Genomic DNA, 13,271 nt, shown 5'->3' on the forward strand with positions numbered 1-13,271 from the left:
TAAATGATGATGAAGCGCTCGCAGCACTGGGCTTCTCAAGACAATAGTTGATGGACTTACAATTGGCAGTGTTTTGCTTAGAATGGGCTCCTCTGGAAGCAGTGCATTGGTGCGAAAAACTTGTTCACTATTTGGAATTGCGGATGGCAGACGACAGAGTTTTTCTTTTTTCGTCATTTAATGGTCGAACGCAGCAAAGCGCCAACAGTTTGCGGAGCAAACGTTACATAAATTGTTGGACGGAAGGCAAGTTTTTTTAGAAGCCACCTATTGACCACGAAGCCTACTTTTCATGACAGCGGATTTATTCTGTTAAGCTGCTGGATATATGTGACCACAAGCTGCGAATACGGGAAACCAGGCAGTTATCATGGTTATCATGATTCCAATGTATTCAAAAACAAGAGGAGGAAGATTTGTTGGCTACTTGACCTAGTAATTAATGATATTGTTAGTTCGCCAGCTGAAAGAAATTAGCTGTCTATGATCTCTCTCAAATAAAAGTTTTTCTTTTTGATTTAAATTTAATTTAATTCTTTCTGCCGTATTTCAGCTCTAACTCTAGCCTTTTTATGCGTTCTCTTTGCTCGAGCTCCAGTTTCTTCAGCTGAAACTCATCCTCTCGACGTTTATCCTCAATCCGAATGCGCATTTCCTCTAAACGCATTTTGTCGGCCTCCAGCTGTTTGGCCCACAGGAATTTTTCTATCTCCAAATCCCTCTGCATCTCAGTCCTCTCTGTCTCCATCGACATTGGCGTTGATAGGGCAGGTTTCTCTGCACTTTTTCTCAACTTTGCTGAAAGTGAAGTGCTCACAGCAGAGTCCATGGAGTCCACCGAGTCATTAAAAGCCATATCGATCGCTGAGGATGAGTCATCCTCAATTGGCATTGTTTCACGGACAACCGATTTTATCTCCCTGCTGCCGGGAAATATATCACTGAGTTGGCCATAGTGTGGGCACATTTTCAATATTTTTTCTAGAAATGTTAAATATAAAGTGAAACTTTATTGGAATGCAATCAAACTTACCATCAACAGTTTTTTCATGGTGGCCGTCTTTCAAGCTGACGCTAGTCGAGCATTTGAGTTCTTCCGCCTTCTGTAAAAGGGTCTTCAAGTGACGCACCTTAAAGCGTACCATGCTCCAGCTGGCAACGATCTTCGTTTCGGCCAGCAATTTTCTGTAATATATTTGCGCAGTTGGCTTCTGTAAAATATCAAAATAAAAATAATAATAATACTAATAATAATAATAATAATATTAAAATGTCTTACCTCTACGTTTCTGTGCGCTTGCATAAACGTGAGAATGTCCACAATCTCCTTGTCATTCCATTTCTTTACTTCGTTCACTCTTGTGCGTTTTTTTTTCACTGCAGATTAAAAACGGTTTATTTGAGACTATTTGCATATAGAAACAACTACTTACTTTTTACAAGTAGGGAGTTCATGAAGATGTGTATCGTTGCAAAAGTGCGAAGCACTTAAATAATATCTGCACGTTAATGTTGACTTTGCAAGTTGCAACGTGAACAAGACCCCGAACCTTGACAGCGAAAATTGTTGCAGAATGAGTGTTGCAAAAGTCGTGAAAAAATACTTACACTTTTTGGTATGATGTGCTTTGCACTTTTGCAACGATAGAACACTTCGTGAACACCCTAACTTTCTATTTATGAGTTAATTTGGTTAAAAAAAATTAGTTTACTTGTTCAGCCTGATATAATTATAAACGAGGTTTGAAACGGTAAGGGTTTTGTCATTGTTATTTAATGCTTACATTAATTTGAATAAAGAAAAATCAAAATGATTTAATTTGTGTGAGCTAAATATCGTACAAGGCATCGATAGCGAATACATCGAAAGTCAAATGTATAAGTATCTGGTTTATAATCGCACAGTGCATATATCGATATATCGATACATTGATATATTATCAACAACCCTACCTAAAAAGCAATAGCCTAAAACTAGTGAATTTTTCGTAATAATTGAAATTGAAATTAACGATAGCAAGCTAATTGCGACAGTAATAACAATAACAGCAGCAGCCCATACAATGCCACTGTTTGGTAAATCACAGAAGACTCCAGCCGAGTTGGTTAAGTCGCTAAAGGAGGCTATTAACGCACTGGAGGCGGGCGATCGCAAGGTGGAGAAAGCACAAGAAGATGTTAGCAAAAATCTGGTGTCCATTAAGAATATGCTGTACGGTAGCAGCGATTCGGAACCCCCAGCGGATTACGTTGTGGCCCAACTGTCGCAAGAGTTGTACAATAGCAATTTGCTGCTGCTATTGATACAGAATCTGCATCGCATCGACTTTGAGGGTAAGAAGCATGTGGCACTCATATTTAACAATGTGTTGCGCCGACAGATTGGTACGCGGTCGCCCACAGTCGAATACATATGCACCAAGCCGGAGATACTCTTTACACTGATGGCCGGCTACGAGGATGCGCATCCGGAAATAGCGCTCAACTCGGGCACCATGCTTCGTGAGTGCGCACGTTACGAGGCGCTGGCGAAGATAATGCTGCATTCGGACGAGTTCTTCAAGTTCTTCCGCTATGTAGAGGTGTCAACCTTTGACATAGCATCCGACGCCTTCTCCACATTCAAGGAGCTGTTGACGCGTCACAAGCTGCTCTGCGCCGAGTTTCTGGACGCCAACTACGATAAATTCTTCTCGCAACATTACCAGCGTTTGTTGAACTCGGAGAATTATGTGACACGGCGCCAGAGCTTGAAGCTGCTAGGCGAACTGCTGCTGGATAGGCACAACTTTACGGTTATGACGCGGTATATATCAGAGCCCGAGAACCTGAAGCTGATGATGAACATGCTCAAGGAGCGTTCGCGCAACATACAGTTTGAGGCGTTTCACGTCTTCAAGGTGTTTGTGGCGAATCCAAACAAGCCGAAGCCTATACTGGACATCCTGCTGCGTAACCAAACGAAGTTGGTCGACTTTCTCACCAGCTTCCATACGGATCGATCCGAGGACGAGCAGTTCAATGACGAGAAAGCCTATCTTATTAAGCAGATAAGGGAACTGAAACCGCTGCCCGAGGCTTAGTGGGCGGTGGCGGCAGCGGCTGCAACGGGCGACGGTGACGGTGACTGCGACTGTGCTGGCAACGTCGAAAGAGATCATGAGAACGAGTATAAGAAGGAGAACAACAACAACAACAGCAACACGTATGCCTTGGCTGACGAACGCAGGACGACAGACAAAAGACGATGACGAAGACAGACAATATAAATTAATAAATATGATTATTTGTGTGTGTGTGGCATTTGCATATTATGCTCTGCCAAAGGTAAAGCCAATACAAATGCAAATGCAGTGCGTGCACATATTTGGTCACAACACAGCAAGACGAAGACGATGACGACAGCACTTGTGAGTAACTAAACAATAATTTAGACAAAGCAAACAACAAAATGATAACGATAAATAACGATAAAGCAAAATACATAAGTAGTAACAACAAATACAAACTCACACACACACACATGCGTACACATTCTATTTGTATTTGTAATAGTGTTAAAGATGAAAATGCAGCCGCAGCTTTCTGCAAATTAAACTAAACGAAGAAAAAAAACACAGATACACACATATACAAACACAAACAATAATTTACATATGTATATAATTATATATATATACCTTAACTTTTCTTTCGTTCTGTGTAGCGCAATTTTCCTGTGTCCAAATCCAGCGCTGTATTGGGCTCGGGCTCGACCTATGTATGTCAAATTTGCTTTTAACTTGTACACAGTTTGGTTTGTTGTTCTGATTAAGTCGATCCTCGCTCGATTCTAGACCTATATATACCTACATACATTCATACATATGTATGTAAGTTTGATGCTGCTACTATAAAAAAGTTTTGTTCGTTTTTTTTTAATTTCATTTTTTGCCTATTTAAATAGTTGTAATGAAATTTAGCGTTTTTGAAACGAAATCCCCAGGACAATGAAGATAACATGTGGTTTGACTTAATATTTAGACATTAAACATTTCAAATGTATGCCGAAATTAACAAGTATGGTAAATTATTATAAAAATATGCGAAAAAAAGAAAAAACTTAAATATTAATTGTAATTCACTTAAAAAATTCATTTAAAAATCCACACATAAATACATACGTAAAAGTAAAAGGGAAGTAAAACAACAACATTACAAGCAGCATAATAAATAAATAATTATTATAATTTCTATTATTCCCAAAATTAAATATAACAGCCAAACAGAAGACCGCAATTGCGTTTTTGTATGGGTAGGGAATAAATTGTGACATTAAACACTTAATACTTGCTTAAAATTACAGGGTATGTCCGTCAGAGTCGCTAAACAATTCATAATAGCTTGCAGCCCTGATTGTCAGATCAGCTGTGAAAATTGAGCGCACGAAAATCAAATGATTTAGAAAAATGCATAAAAGGTTTCGCAAAACCAATACGCAGAAATATAAGCGTAAGAAGTATTATGTGGGCGTCGAAATCTCGGATACAAGCAGCGACGAAAGCAGCACTCACAAAGTGGAGGAGGAACAAGAAAACAAAAAGCGTCCACAAATCCTTAACAGGAGTAAGGTCTTGTCGCCCTTAACGCCGCAGAATAAATTTCGTCCATTGGCAGTGTCAGTGAGCCAGAGCACTTGCGGTCTTTCGTCTGTGTCTCCTGCAACTAAATATGAGCAACAGCCAAAACAAACCCCTGTTACGCCTACATCATCTTGCCGATCGCCTTGGCTTAGCGTGAGAACAACCCTTGGCATGCTCAAGAGTAGCCGCAGCATGCTGCAAACGTCGCTTTCCGAAAGCACAGTCGAGGAATCATTTATTGAATGCTCACCTATGTCATCACTCGAGGCTAATCTCCTAAACAACACAGAGCAGCGGCCAGCCCCAAACAATGGCAAGAAAATCGCACAAAGTAAGACACAAAACCGTTGCCTTAAAGGAGGATACCTTCAGGAATACCTGCGCCTTATGCATAGGGAGCATATGGACCATCGCAGCATCCAGCATAACCAACGTCTTGGTATAAGAGGTCAGCGAGTGCAGGTACTCAGCATCCACGAGTGCTTTGGCGCTTATATGGCGCGTGTACAACAGGAGCAAAGTATCTATAATGTTATAATTACTTCAAATATGGCTGCCAGTATTCAAGTGGGAGTCACACTGGAGCTTCACTTTGACGTGAAGGTAGAACACACATATCAGTTGGAAAACGACGAGTTGGTTTACATTCAGCCAAATAAAATTGTTATATTTAACTTGAATCATAAGTGTATTAATAGCAAAATAAAAGCTCTCTAATTTAGTTCTCGATTAATTGTGATATGTGCCATATTATGGTAATTTACTATTAGTAAAATAAATTAGATTAGAATATTAGGTGTAGAAAAAATATGCGACTTAACGAACACAGCAATATTTTTTAATAATACTCGCCTGAGTATGTCTTTAGATAGACGCTCGCTCGCAAGCTAGTTTGCCGGTGGAAGTGCTGGAAGTGGCGAGCAGAGAGTAGTCGCTGTGCTACTCACTGGGGTGCCTCCAGACATGGAGAGACGGTCTCCAGTGTGTGAGATAAATGGTGCAAGCTCCCGATAGAGGCAACGTCGCGCACTAGTCTCGATGGCAGTCTGAGAAAGCTGTGCGACCAGTACAGAGTAGTCGCGCTGTGGTCGCTAAGCTAAGCTGACAACTAAATAAATCCGTTCGACGACTCGCTACGCCATTATCTATAATCGTGACAAGGGACGCTCACAGAGACTTAGTGTTCGTGGCCTTGAAATTGATCATATTATAGTATGCACTCTGTCTGCGCAAAATTATTTCTTTTGTTATTACTCTTTTTTTCATTATGGTACCTATCTCGTCTTAGAGACTCGTACCCCCCTTCACGCTCTGTTCCTCTTCATCACGGTAGAGTGCTGAAATGCGTAGTGTGTTAGGTCTCGGTTTAGTTTATTAATACGAGAAGATAAGAACTTGCAGTCTGGCAGAATTTTTTCTCTATCTGTGTATTGAGTTAGATGTGATAAGTGCAATTCGTCTCTTTAACAGCTCTCGGAGCATAATAACTTATAGTTTGCTACGCTTGTCTTAATGCTATAGATCTACTAAATTGTTGACAACGTATGATATGGGCTTTATATTTAAATGAGCTCTAGATCAATATATCTCATGCTACAATTAGCAATAAAGCGCGCGGTTCTCTTATACGATAAACTCAACAATATTATCTCAGTGATACAAATATCTGACTGTGCATTATTAATAGCTCGCACAGACACACGCGCTAACGCACAAGTTCATATTTGGACGTCTAGGCAATGCTCTCTCGGAATGTTTGTACCATACGCAAGAAGTAAATAAGAGCAGGACCCAAACGCAACAAGTGGCGCAGGCAGTAGACATGGAAATGGAACTAAAACTAATGGTACCTTAAAACTAGCATTGCTTGGCACAATGCTGGGTGCAGCCACCGGTTTCTGTATATTACGATATACTCAAACATGGACGTGAAAGAGAACTCGCACAGGAGCATGAGGCACAAGAAGCCACAGATGTTTTTTTTTTTTGGGCATATTTAATTGATGCATTAAAAACTTTTCCGAGAAGAGAGATAGGAGCAATTAACATAGAGCGGCATATATCATATTAATGCCAAAAGGATATCCATCATGTGGCTTAAATTAGATTATTGCTGTTCCTTGCTCTATATCTCAGATTTCCTCTTATATCTATACTTTGTTTCTCCAGTTTATATGACTTTGTTTGTAAGTGTTGGTGCTTATTTTGGGTAAAAGTGTGTCTCCTAAAATGGTAGATCTAATTATCATATCTCTGTAGTGGATAGTTTAGCATGTCGTGTGTCAGCTTCTGATAAACAAGGAACTACAGCTGCGCTCTTCGGAGAAGGCATAGTGAGCGCTCTGACTAAAAAGAGAATATTGTATTAGCAGTTCAATTATCTCGCCTCTCAATTATATTTTTTATGCCTCGATTTATGATATTTAAGGCAAAAATATGACCGATTTCAAGTGGCACATCGCATCTGTGTTGAATCAAGTGTGCTTCCACCCATCTGTGTGTTTATGTAATTTTTATACAAGATCTCTATGAAATAGGTAACTCGTTTATGCGGACTGATATGCTGTGCTACGCTTCTCAAAATTTGTTAAATTGTTATTATATGAGTACCTTATGTAACCTCTTAGTCACTTTCTAATGATAACGCGCGACTGACCGTGCTATATAGATATCATTATAACGTTAGAAAGACATCTCATGTATGGCAATAGTTCGCTCTATGTTTATCAGGCACACAACCCCCAAGGGCTCTCTGATATTATACACTAAAATTAGATATATCCGAAGCAAAGATGTTATCCTAAAGATCGAATTCTGTATATTTTACTGGTATTTTGTGAATACTGTCTAATTCTCTTGTTCCGTGTTGTGTGTTATATTCTAGATTGTGATTCGGTAATTGGCGCGCACCTTGTGGCGCGCAAGCACTACTAATGTCGGGCATAGTTTTATGAAGATGTTTCCGATTACTTTGTGTCTATCAGATAGCAATGGAGAAGGTCTCTCTGGATAGCACATCTTATCTGTGTCCAGCCTTGAGGCGGTGGCTAGGGATTCTTATAACTTTCGCCCACTAATGGAGCGTGATATTGCTGCGTTCTCATCTGTGCGGGCTCGCTACGCCCCCAATCTCGTGGAAGCTCATTCGCGTCGTCTATCTTGAACGCCTGCCTCGTCTATGCACTGGAAGTTGGGACTAGATGTCTCGTGACTCCTTATGATGTAATGATGCATGCTGGACTAGTGGGACAAAGTGTCGCATTATAAAAAGACAGATAATATCTTAAGATCTCGTACTTGTTGCTCCGCTGGCGCCGGGTTATAGCTCAACCTTGTGGGTCATGGTCCTAGGATTCTAGCTTGTTGTGTGTTGGTCGTATATTTATATGCAGCTCGGGATTCGTCGATTGCTGCTTTGGCTGCTTTTGTTATTTCTTTCTCATTGTATCGCTTTGGCAGCAATTCCGCATCCGTGTGCAATTGACAAGTGTCAGCATTGCGGTCTCTAAAATTACTTAATAAAAGTGAAACTAGCCAAAGCTGGCAGCAGCAAACTTGTTTGCAAGCCCGAAAAACAAAAAATCTTTTCATTTTTATACCAATTTTCTAAACAGAAAACGAGAGTGAAATTTAAGCGCAATAAACCAAAAACACAAAAAAAATAAAATTTATGACTTCATTATTAAAGTCTCCATACAAGAAAAAAAAAATGTAATATAATGTGTGAATGAAATTTGTTCAGCAACTCTCGTGCATAATTCTCAGCTGTTAGAAAATTAGTGCCTTAAGTAATAAAAACATAGAGCGAGAGATTCATATATAATAAATATGTGAAAAGCTTTCATAGATTTGCCTATGACAATATTTTTAGTTTTTTTTAAATGTAAAAAAAATTGAAAAGAGCCCGACGTAACGGTAAATAGTTCAGTTCTGTTTTAGGAAATCGTTCTGAAATACTATTGATGGTAAAGTGTCCATAATTAGATTATTTTGTACAAAATATTAAAAATATCTAATATTATATTTTAAATGTTATATCTTCAATATACTGAAGAGCAAAATTGATCTCGTCTGTGCGAGATGTCATAATACGCGTGATATATGGTTTGACTAAGAACTCATCGCTAATGGTAGATATTATATGAAAAATTATAGAGTGTGGAGAATTTTGTACATTTTAGTACAGTTTTGTTTTTGCTGTTAAGGAACAAGAGCACCGCATAGCGTGTCTGAACCTCACTACTCTCATAGACCACCACACTCGTTGAACTGTACTGATCATCATATACTAAATGCATTTTATAACATGTAAAATAACCAAAAATAGATGTTGAGATATTTCAGATATCTCCATAATTTCACTAAGATATAACTGAGCGTTAAATTATAATCCAATCAGATTTTAATTAAGTGTTGGTTAAGTCTGCGAGCAACTCAATGTCATCCACTATTTTATATTTGAATAAAATGGTAGGGCAGCACTGGCAAAAAATACACGTGCGGTTGGCTCAAGCGCTCTTGTGTATTTTATTTAATGTTTAAAATTGTTTATTAAAACGTCGACAATATGCCAGCAGCTGTAGCAACAGTTGCGCAAATCGGTGGGCCGGTGAAAAACAAAAAGATTGTATTCAATGATGATGGCGAAGCTGTGGCAAAGCCAGCTAAGCAAAAGCCGACTAAGAAACATGCACAACCGAAAGTAGCAAACGGTAAACATGTGGTAAATGGACAGCAGAAAAAACCACAAAAGATCAAATTTGATGATGATGGTGAGGAAAAAGCTGACGGTGAAGCTGAAGCAAAGCCTGCTAAGGAAAAGTCAAACAAGAAAGCCGCGAACAGTGAACAGCTGAAGAAACCACAGAGGATCAAATTTGATGATGACGGTGAAAAGAAGGAGCAGTCGAGCGGTAGTGGTAGTGATAGTGAGCTGGAAGACAGTTTTAGTAAGCCAACAAAGCGCAACAAGTATCAAGCCGATACAGAAGATGTTGATTCACAGAAGAAATGGTATCAAGTGGTAAATTAAATAATATGCTATGTTGTATATAAATGAGACTATACATTTTCCATAATTTACAGCACACAGAGTATCCCTGCAGTGATGAAGTGTTGGATATGAAAGAGAATGAGCAAATGGAGCTTTATAATCTGTGCAAGAGTGCGTTTGACACGGAGAAATCAACCTATAATAAGCGTATGTGACCTTTGGATTATTTTTAAAACTATATAACTTATATACACATAAACTTTGAATTACAGGGAATCCTACGGACGCCAGATGGTTACAAACGGCGTTGCACAAGGGTACTGCAAAAGATCGTGCAAACGCCGGCGCCTTACTAGTAACCAGCAATCCTCTAGGCAATCTTGAAGCGCTGTCGACACTGATTAGCTTCTGCAAGATTTCCAACAAAAGCAGTAATGATGTTATAGCAGTCTTAACGGATCTGTGGAAGGAGGTGCTGCTACCCCCACAACGCAAATTGCTATCCATTCATACACGCGGCGCGGACTGGAAGCAATTAAAGAAGCGCAGCGCTGAGCTGCACAAGGAGCAAACACGTCGCGTCTATGCTTACTGGTACTTCGAGAATGAGCTTAAAGAGCAATATCACGAGTACCTGAAAAACCTAATGCAAGGCCTACAAACAGGCCAAGAGCACAACAAAACGGCTGCCATTGTTGCAGCTGCACGTCTGCTTGCCTATGCTCCAGAAAAGGAGCAAATGCTGCTGACTATGCTAATCAACAAGCTTGGCGATCCCATAGCCAAAATAGCTTCCAAGGCGCTGCATCATCTTAGCGAAGTGGCTCAACGGCATCCCAATATGTGCGGCGTCATAGTTGGCGAGGCAGAGAAGCTGCTCTTCCGTAACAACATTTCGGAGCGTGCACAACACTTTGCTTTATGTTTTCTATCCAGCATAGCGCCCTCTGGTCGTCCTGAGGTCTGCACCAAGCTGGTGAACATTTGCTTTGCGCTCTTCAAGGTGCTCGTGCAAAAGGGAGCCGTCAACAATCGCACCATGCAGGCTATACTACGTTGCCTGCAGAAAGCCATTGTAGAAGCGCAACCAGCGAATGGAAGCACCGAGGTCTTGACCAAGGAAATGCAGGATACCATTTATAGACTTGTGCATCTGGCTGATATACGCGTCTCCATACAAACATTGGGATTGCTGCTGCAGTTGATCACGGTGAAAACAGAAAAGTGCGATCGCTTTTACAATGCATTGTACATTAAGTTGTTGGATCTGAATTTGATCAACATTGGCACCAAGACTGCTGCGCAGCTGCTGCATATTGTTCATCGTGCCATTCATATAGACAAGCATGTGGCGCGAGCGCAGGCATTTGTGAAGCGGTTGCTGCAACTTTCTCTGTATGCTCCACCGAATATTGCAGCTGGTTGCCTCATTGTGTTGCACAAATTGCTGCGCATGCGACGTGACATAATTGGTGGCTTGGGCGACACTACAATGGCAGCAGATGCAAAATTATTGCCAGCTGCAGTTGCTGATGAGGATTTAGACAAGTTTGGCAGTGATGGCGAAGAGGTGTACAAAGATGCAGATGAGGAAGCCAAGCCAACAGCTGTTAAGCAGGAGGAAGCCACAACTGAGAGCAGCAGCTCCTGGCATCACTTGAAGCTGGCCGGCACGTCTAGCAAGGTGCGTGATATTGATGCCTGCAAGTACGATCCGTATCATCGTGTGCCTGCCTTTGCGGGCGCTGGCTATGCGCTGCGCAACGAGCTCTTGTTACTGCGTCAACACTATCATCCCACTGTGCAGGTCTTTGCTGAGCATATAGTGCTGGGTAAGCATTCTTCAACTATATAACAACTATGTTCAATAACAATTAATTGTGTCTTTGTAGAGAAACGCATTGATTATTATGGCGATCCCTTGCGTGACTTTGGCTTGCCACATTTCCTTGAACGCTTTGCATTTAAGAATCCCAAGAAATTGGATAATCAGCAATCAGCTGAAGGTGCCGCAAGCTTGCCACATAAGCGGTATACAGCCTTTGGAGCGCGCGGCAAACCTGTCAAGTCGCTGACCAAAGTCAACTGCACTGAGGATGAAATGTTTATATTCAATTACTTGGAGCAGAAGCGCAAACAAGTCGAACTATTCGAACAGTCCAAAAAGCAGCCCAAGGTCGAAGCAGAATTGCCAGAAGAAGCGGCAGATGATGATCTTAAGGAGGGTGAAGTGGACGACGATGAGTTTGAAGCCTATCTGGATGGTTACTTTGGGAAAAAGCTCAAGGCAGGCGATGATGCTGAGGACGAGGACGACATTAATTATCTAGAGGAGTTGGGCGGTGAACTGCAAGCAGAAAAACAGAAGAAGAAGCAAAAGAAATCTAAAGACGCAGATGACGATGATGATATGGAAGATATGGATCAAGATTGGGACGATGATGCTGAAGATGCAGAACTCTCAGACGCAGAGGCAGATGAGCAGTCTGATGATGAAACGGGCTCAATAGATTTGGAGAAAATCGAAAATGATGATGATGATGACGACGACGATGATGAAGGCTCCATTTCGATGGGTGATGATAGCGATGATAGTGAAGCGCCTGAAAGCCCCGACGATATGTCCGATGATGATGAGGATGCGCCTAAAGTAAAGAAATCACGCAAGGAAGGGGTCCTAGATGAACGGAACTTTGCAAAGAAACTGAAACACAGCAATGGTGCGTTCAAGTTAAAGTTTCTTTGAAATGTATATAAAAGTTTATTTTTTTTATTTTCTTTTTAGATATGAGCTCCTTGTTTGCCGCTGCTGATGATTTTTCTCAATTGCTGGAGGAAACTGGAAAATCTAAGGGTCAGGGCACTAGCAATGCAGTTTTCAACAAGGACAAATCCTCCGACAAACAACTCAAATGGGAAGAGAAACGTCGTTCGAATAGTAAAAATTATACAAGCAAAAAGTTTAACAAAGGAACTGGTGGCAAGCCCAAATTGGGCAAGAAGCGAAAGCATTAATATCATTGTTTAAATTATTTTTATAGAACTGAAAGTGTGCTTATGTAAATAAATATTACACGCACTGTGTAATGTATAAAAAGTATTTAACTTGCACTTGAGTTTTTGTTAATCATTTGCTACCGAATGTTATTTTAAAACTGTTGCAAATAAATCAGATACTGCTAGATTTAAAGAATAGAGTAATAACTTTCAAACTCTTATCTATATAGAAAGCATGATAATCTCGCTACTAGTATATCAACTGAAATATAACTAACCTAAATTACCATGTCTCCACTATATTCCGATCCGATGGAAAAGATTGATATAGTTTTAAAATTAAGTTCATTTCGAATTTTACAGCTCATTTCGATTAGTTCTTTGAAATATTTAAAATAAAACACCATTCTATTTGAATTAAAGTGAAAAACCGCATTCAATTGTAATTAGCAATCAAAAAATGAATTCAGCTTGAATTAAAAGTGAATGCATTCTATGTAAAAATTCAAATTGAGCTTTGAAAATGGAACTAACACAAAGGATTTCAATTCGAAAAGATTTAATAAATTCATCTCCAAATTCCAGAATTGAATTTAAGTCAAAACTGAATGCATTCTGTTACATTCCTGGTACCAAGAGTTCAAAATTACGGGGAGGAG

The 13,271-nt window shown here is 40.1% G+C and overlaps 4 protein-coding genes across 4 annotated transcripts; 3 read left to right on the forward strand and 1 right to left on the reverse strand.

Moving 5' to 3' along the window:
• Positions 1-529: 529 nt before the first annotated feature.
• On the reverse strand, positions 530-1,700 carry LOC108598262 (maker765). The gene is made up of 5 exons (XM_017984878.2): positions 1,609-1,700; positions 1,434-1,550; positions 1,280-1,377; positions 1,034-1,211; positions 530-981 (listed from the first exon to the last, which is right to left on the reverse strand). The coding sequence occupies exons 2-5, from the start codon at positions 1,453-1,455 to the stop codon at positions 530-532; spliced, it is 750 nt and encodes a 249-aa protein (XP_017840367.1). The 5' UTR covers positions 1,456-1,550; positions 1,609-1,700.
• Positions 1,701-1,959: 259 nt separating this feature from the next.
• On the forward strand, positions 1,960-4,086 carry LOC108601107 (protein Mo25). Its single transcript, XM_017989024.2, has one exon. The coding sequence runs from the start codon at positions 2,064-2,066 to the stop codon at positions 3,081-3,083; it is 1,020 nt and encodes a 339-aa protein (XP_017844513.1). The 5' UTR covers positions 1,960-2,063; the 3' UTR covers positions 3,084-4,086.
• A 311-nt stretch (positions 4,087-4,397) lies between these two features.
• On the forward strand, positions 4,398-5,339 carry LOC108600574. Its single transcript, XM_017988243.2, has 2 exons — positions 4,398-4,605; positions 4,657-5,339. The coding sequence occupies exons 1-2, from the start codon at positions 4,449-4,451 to the stop codon at positions 5,337-5,339; spliced, it is 840 nt and encodes a 279-aa protein (XP_017843732.2). The 5' UTR covers positions 4,398-4,448.
• Positions 5,340-9,007: 3,668 nt separating this feature from the next.
• Positions 9,008-12,683, forward strand: LOC108600572 (uncharacterized protein F23B12.7). Its single transcript, XM_017988241.2, has 5 exons — positions 9,008-9,645; positions 9,708-9,822; positions 9,888-11,447; positions 11,508-12,335; positions 12,401-12,683. Exons 1-5 carry the CDS (start codon positions 9,190-9,192, stop codon positions 12,628-12,630), a joined length of 3,189 nt encoding a protein of 1,062 aa, XP_017843730.2. The 5' UTR covers positions 9,008-9,189; the 3' UTR covers positions 12,631-12,683.
• The last annotated feature ends 588 nt before the right edge of the window (positions 12,684-13,271 follow it).

The sequence above is a fragment of the Drosophila busckii genome, chromosome 3L, assembly GCF_011750605.1.
Source record: "Drosophila busckii strain San Diego stock center, stock number 13000-0081.31 chromosome 3L, ASM1175060v1, whole genome shotgun sequence".
NCBI classification, from domain to species: Eukaryota; Metazoa; Arthropoda; class Insecta; order Diptera; family Drosophilidae; genus Drosophila; species Drosophila busckii.

Excerpts from the sequence above, each read along its gene's own strand:
- LOC108600574 (XM_017988243.2), top strand. The coding sequence starts at position 4,449 with ATGCATAAAAGGTTTCGCAAAACCAATACGCAGAAATATAAGCGTAAG. Across the intron at positions 4,606-4,656 it reads TCCACAAATCCTTAACAGGA|TGTCAGTGAGCCAGAGCACT; the intron begins GTAAGGTCTTGT and ends GTCCATTGGCAG.
- LOC108600572 (XM_017988241.2), top strand. The coding sequence starts at position 9,190 with ATGCCAGCAGCTGTAGCAACAGTTGCGCAAATCGGTGGGCCGGTGAAA. Across the intron at positions 9,646-9,707 it reads AGAAGAAATGGTATCAAGTG|CACACAGAGTATCCCTGCAG; the intron begins GTAAATTAAATA and ends CATAATTTACAG. Across the intron at positions 9,823-9,887 it reads GAAATCAACCTATAATAAGC|GGAATCCTACGGACGCCAGA; the intron begins GTATGTGACCTT and ends TTTGAATTACAG.
- LOC108601107 (XM_017989024.2), top strand. The coding sequence starts at position 2,064 with ATGCCACTGTTTGGTAAATCACAGAAGACTCCAGCCGAGTTGGTTAAG.
- LOC108598262 (XM_017984878.2), bottom strand. The coding sequence starts at position 1,455 with ATGAACTCCCTACTTGTAAAAA. Across the intron at positions 1,212-1,279 it reads AAGCGCACAGAAACGTAGAG|AAGCCAACTGCGCAAATATA; the intron begins GTAAGACATTTT and ends GATATTTTACAG. Across the intron at positions 982-1,033 it reads CCATGAAAAAACTGTTGATG|AAAAAATATTGAAAATGTGC; the intron begins GTAAGTTTGATT and ends TAACATTTCTAG.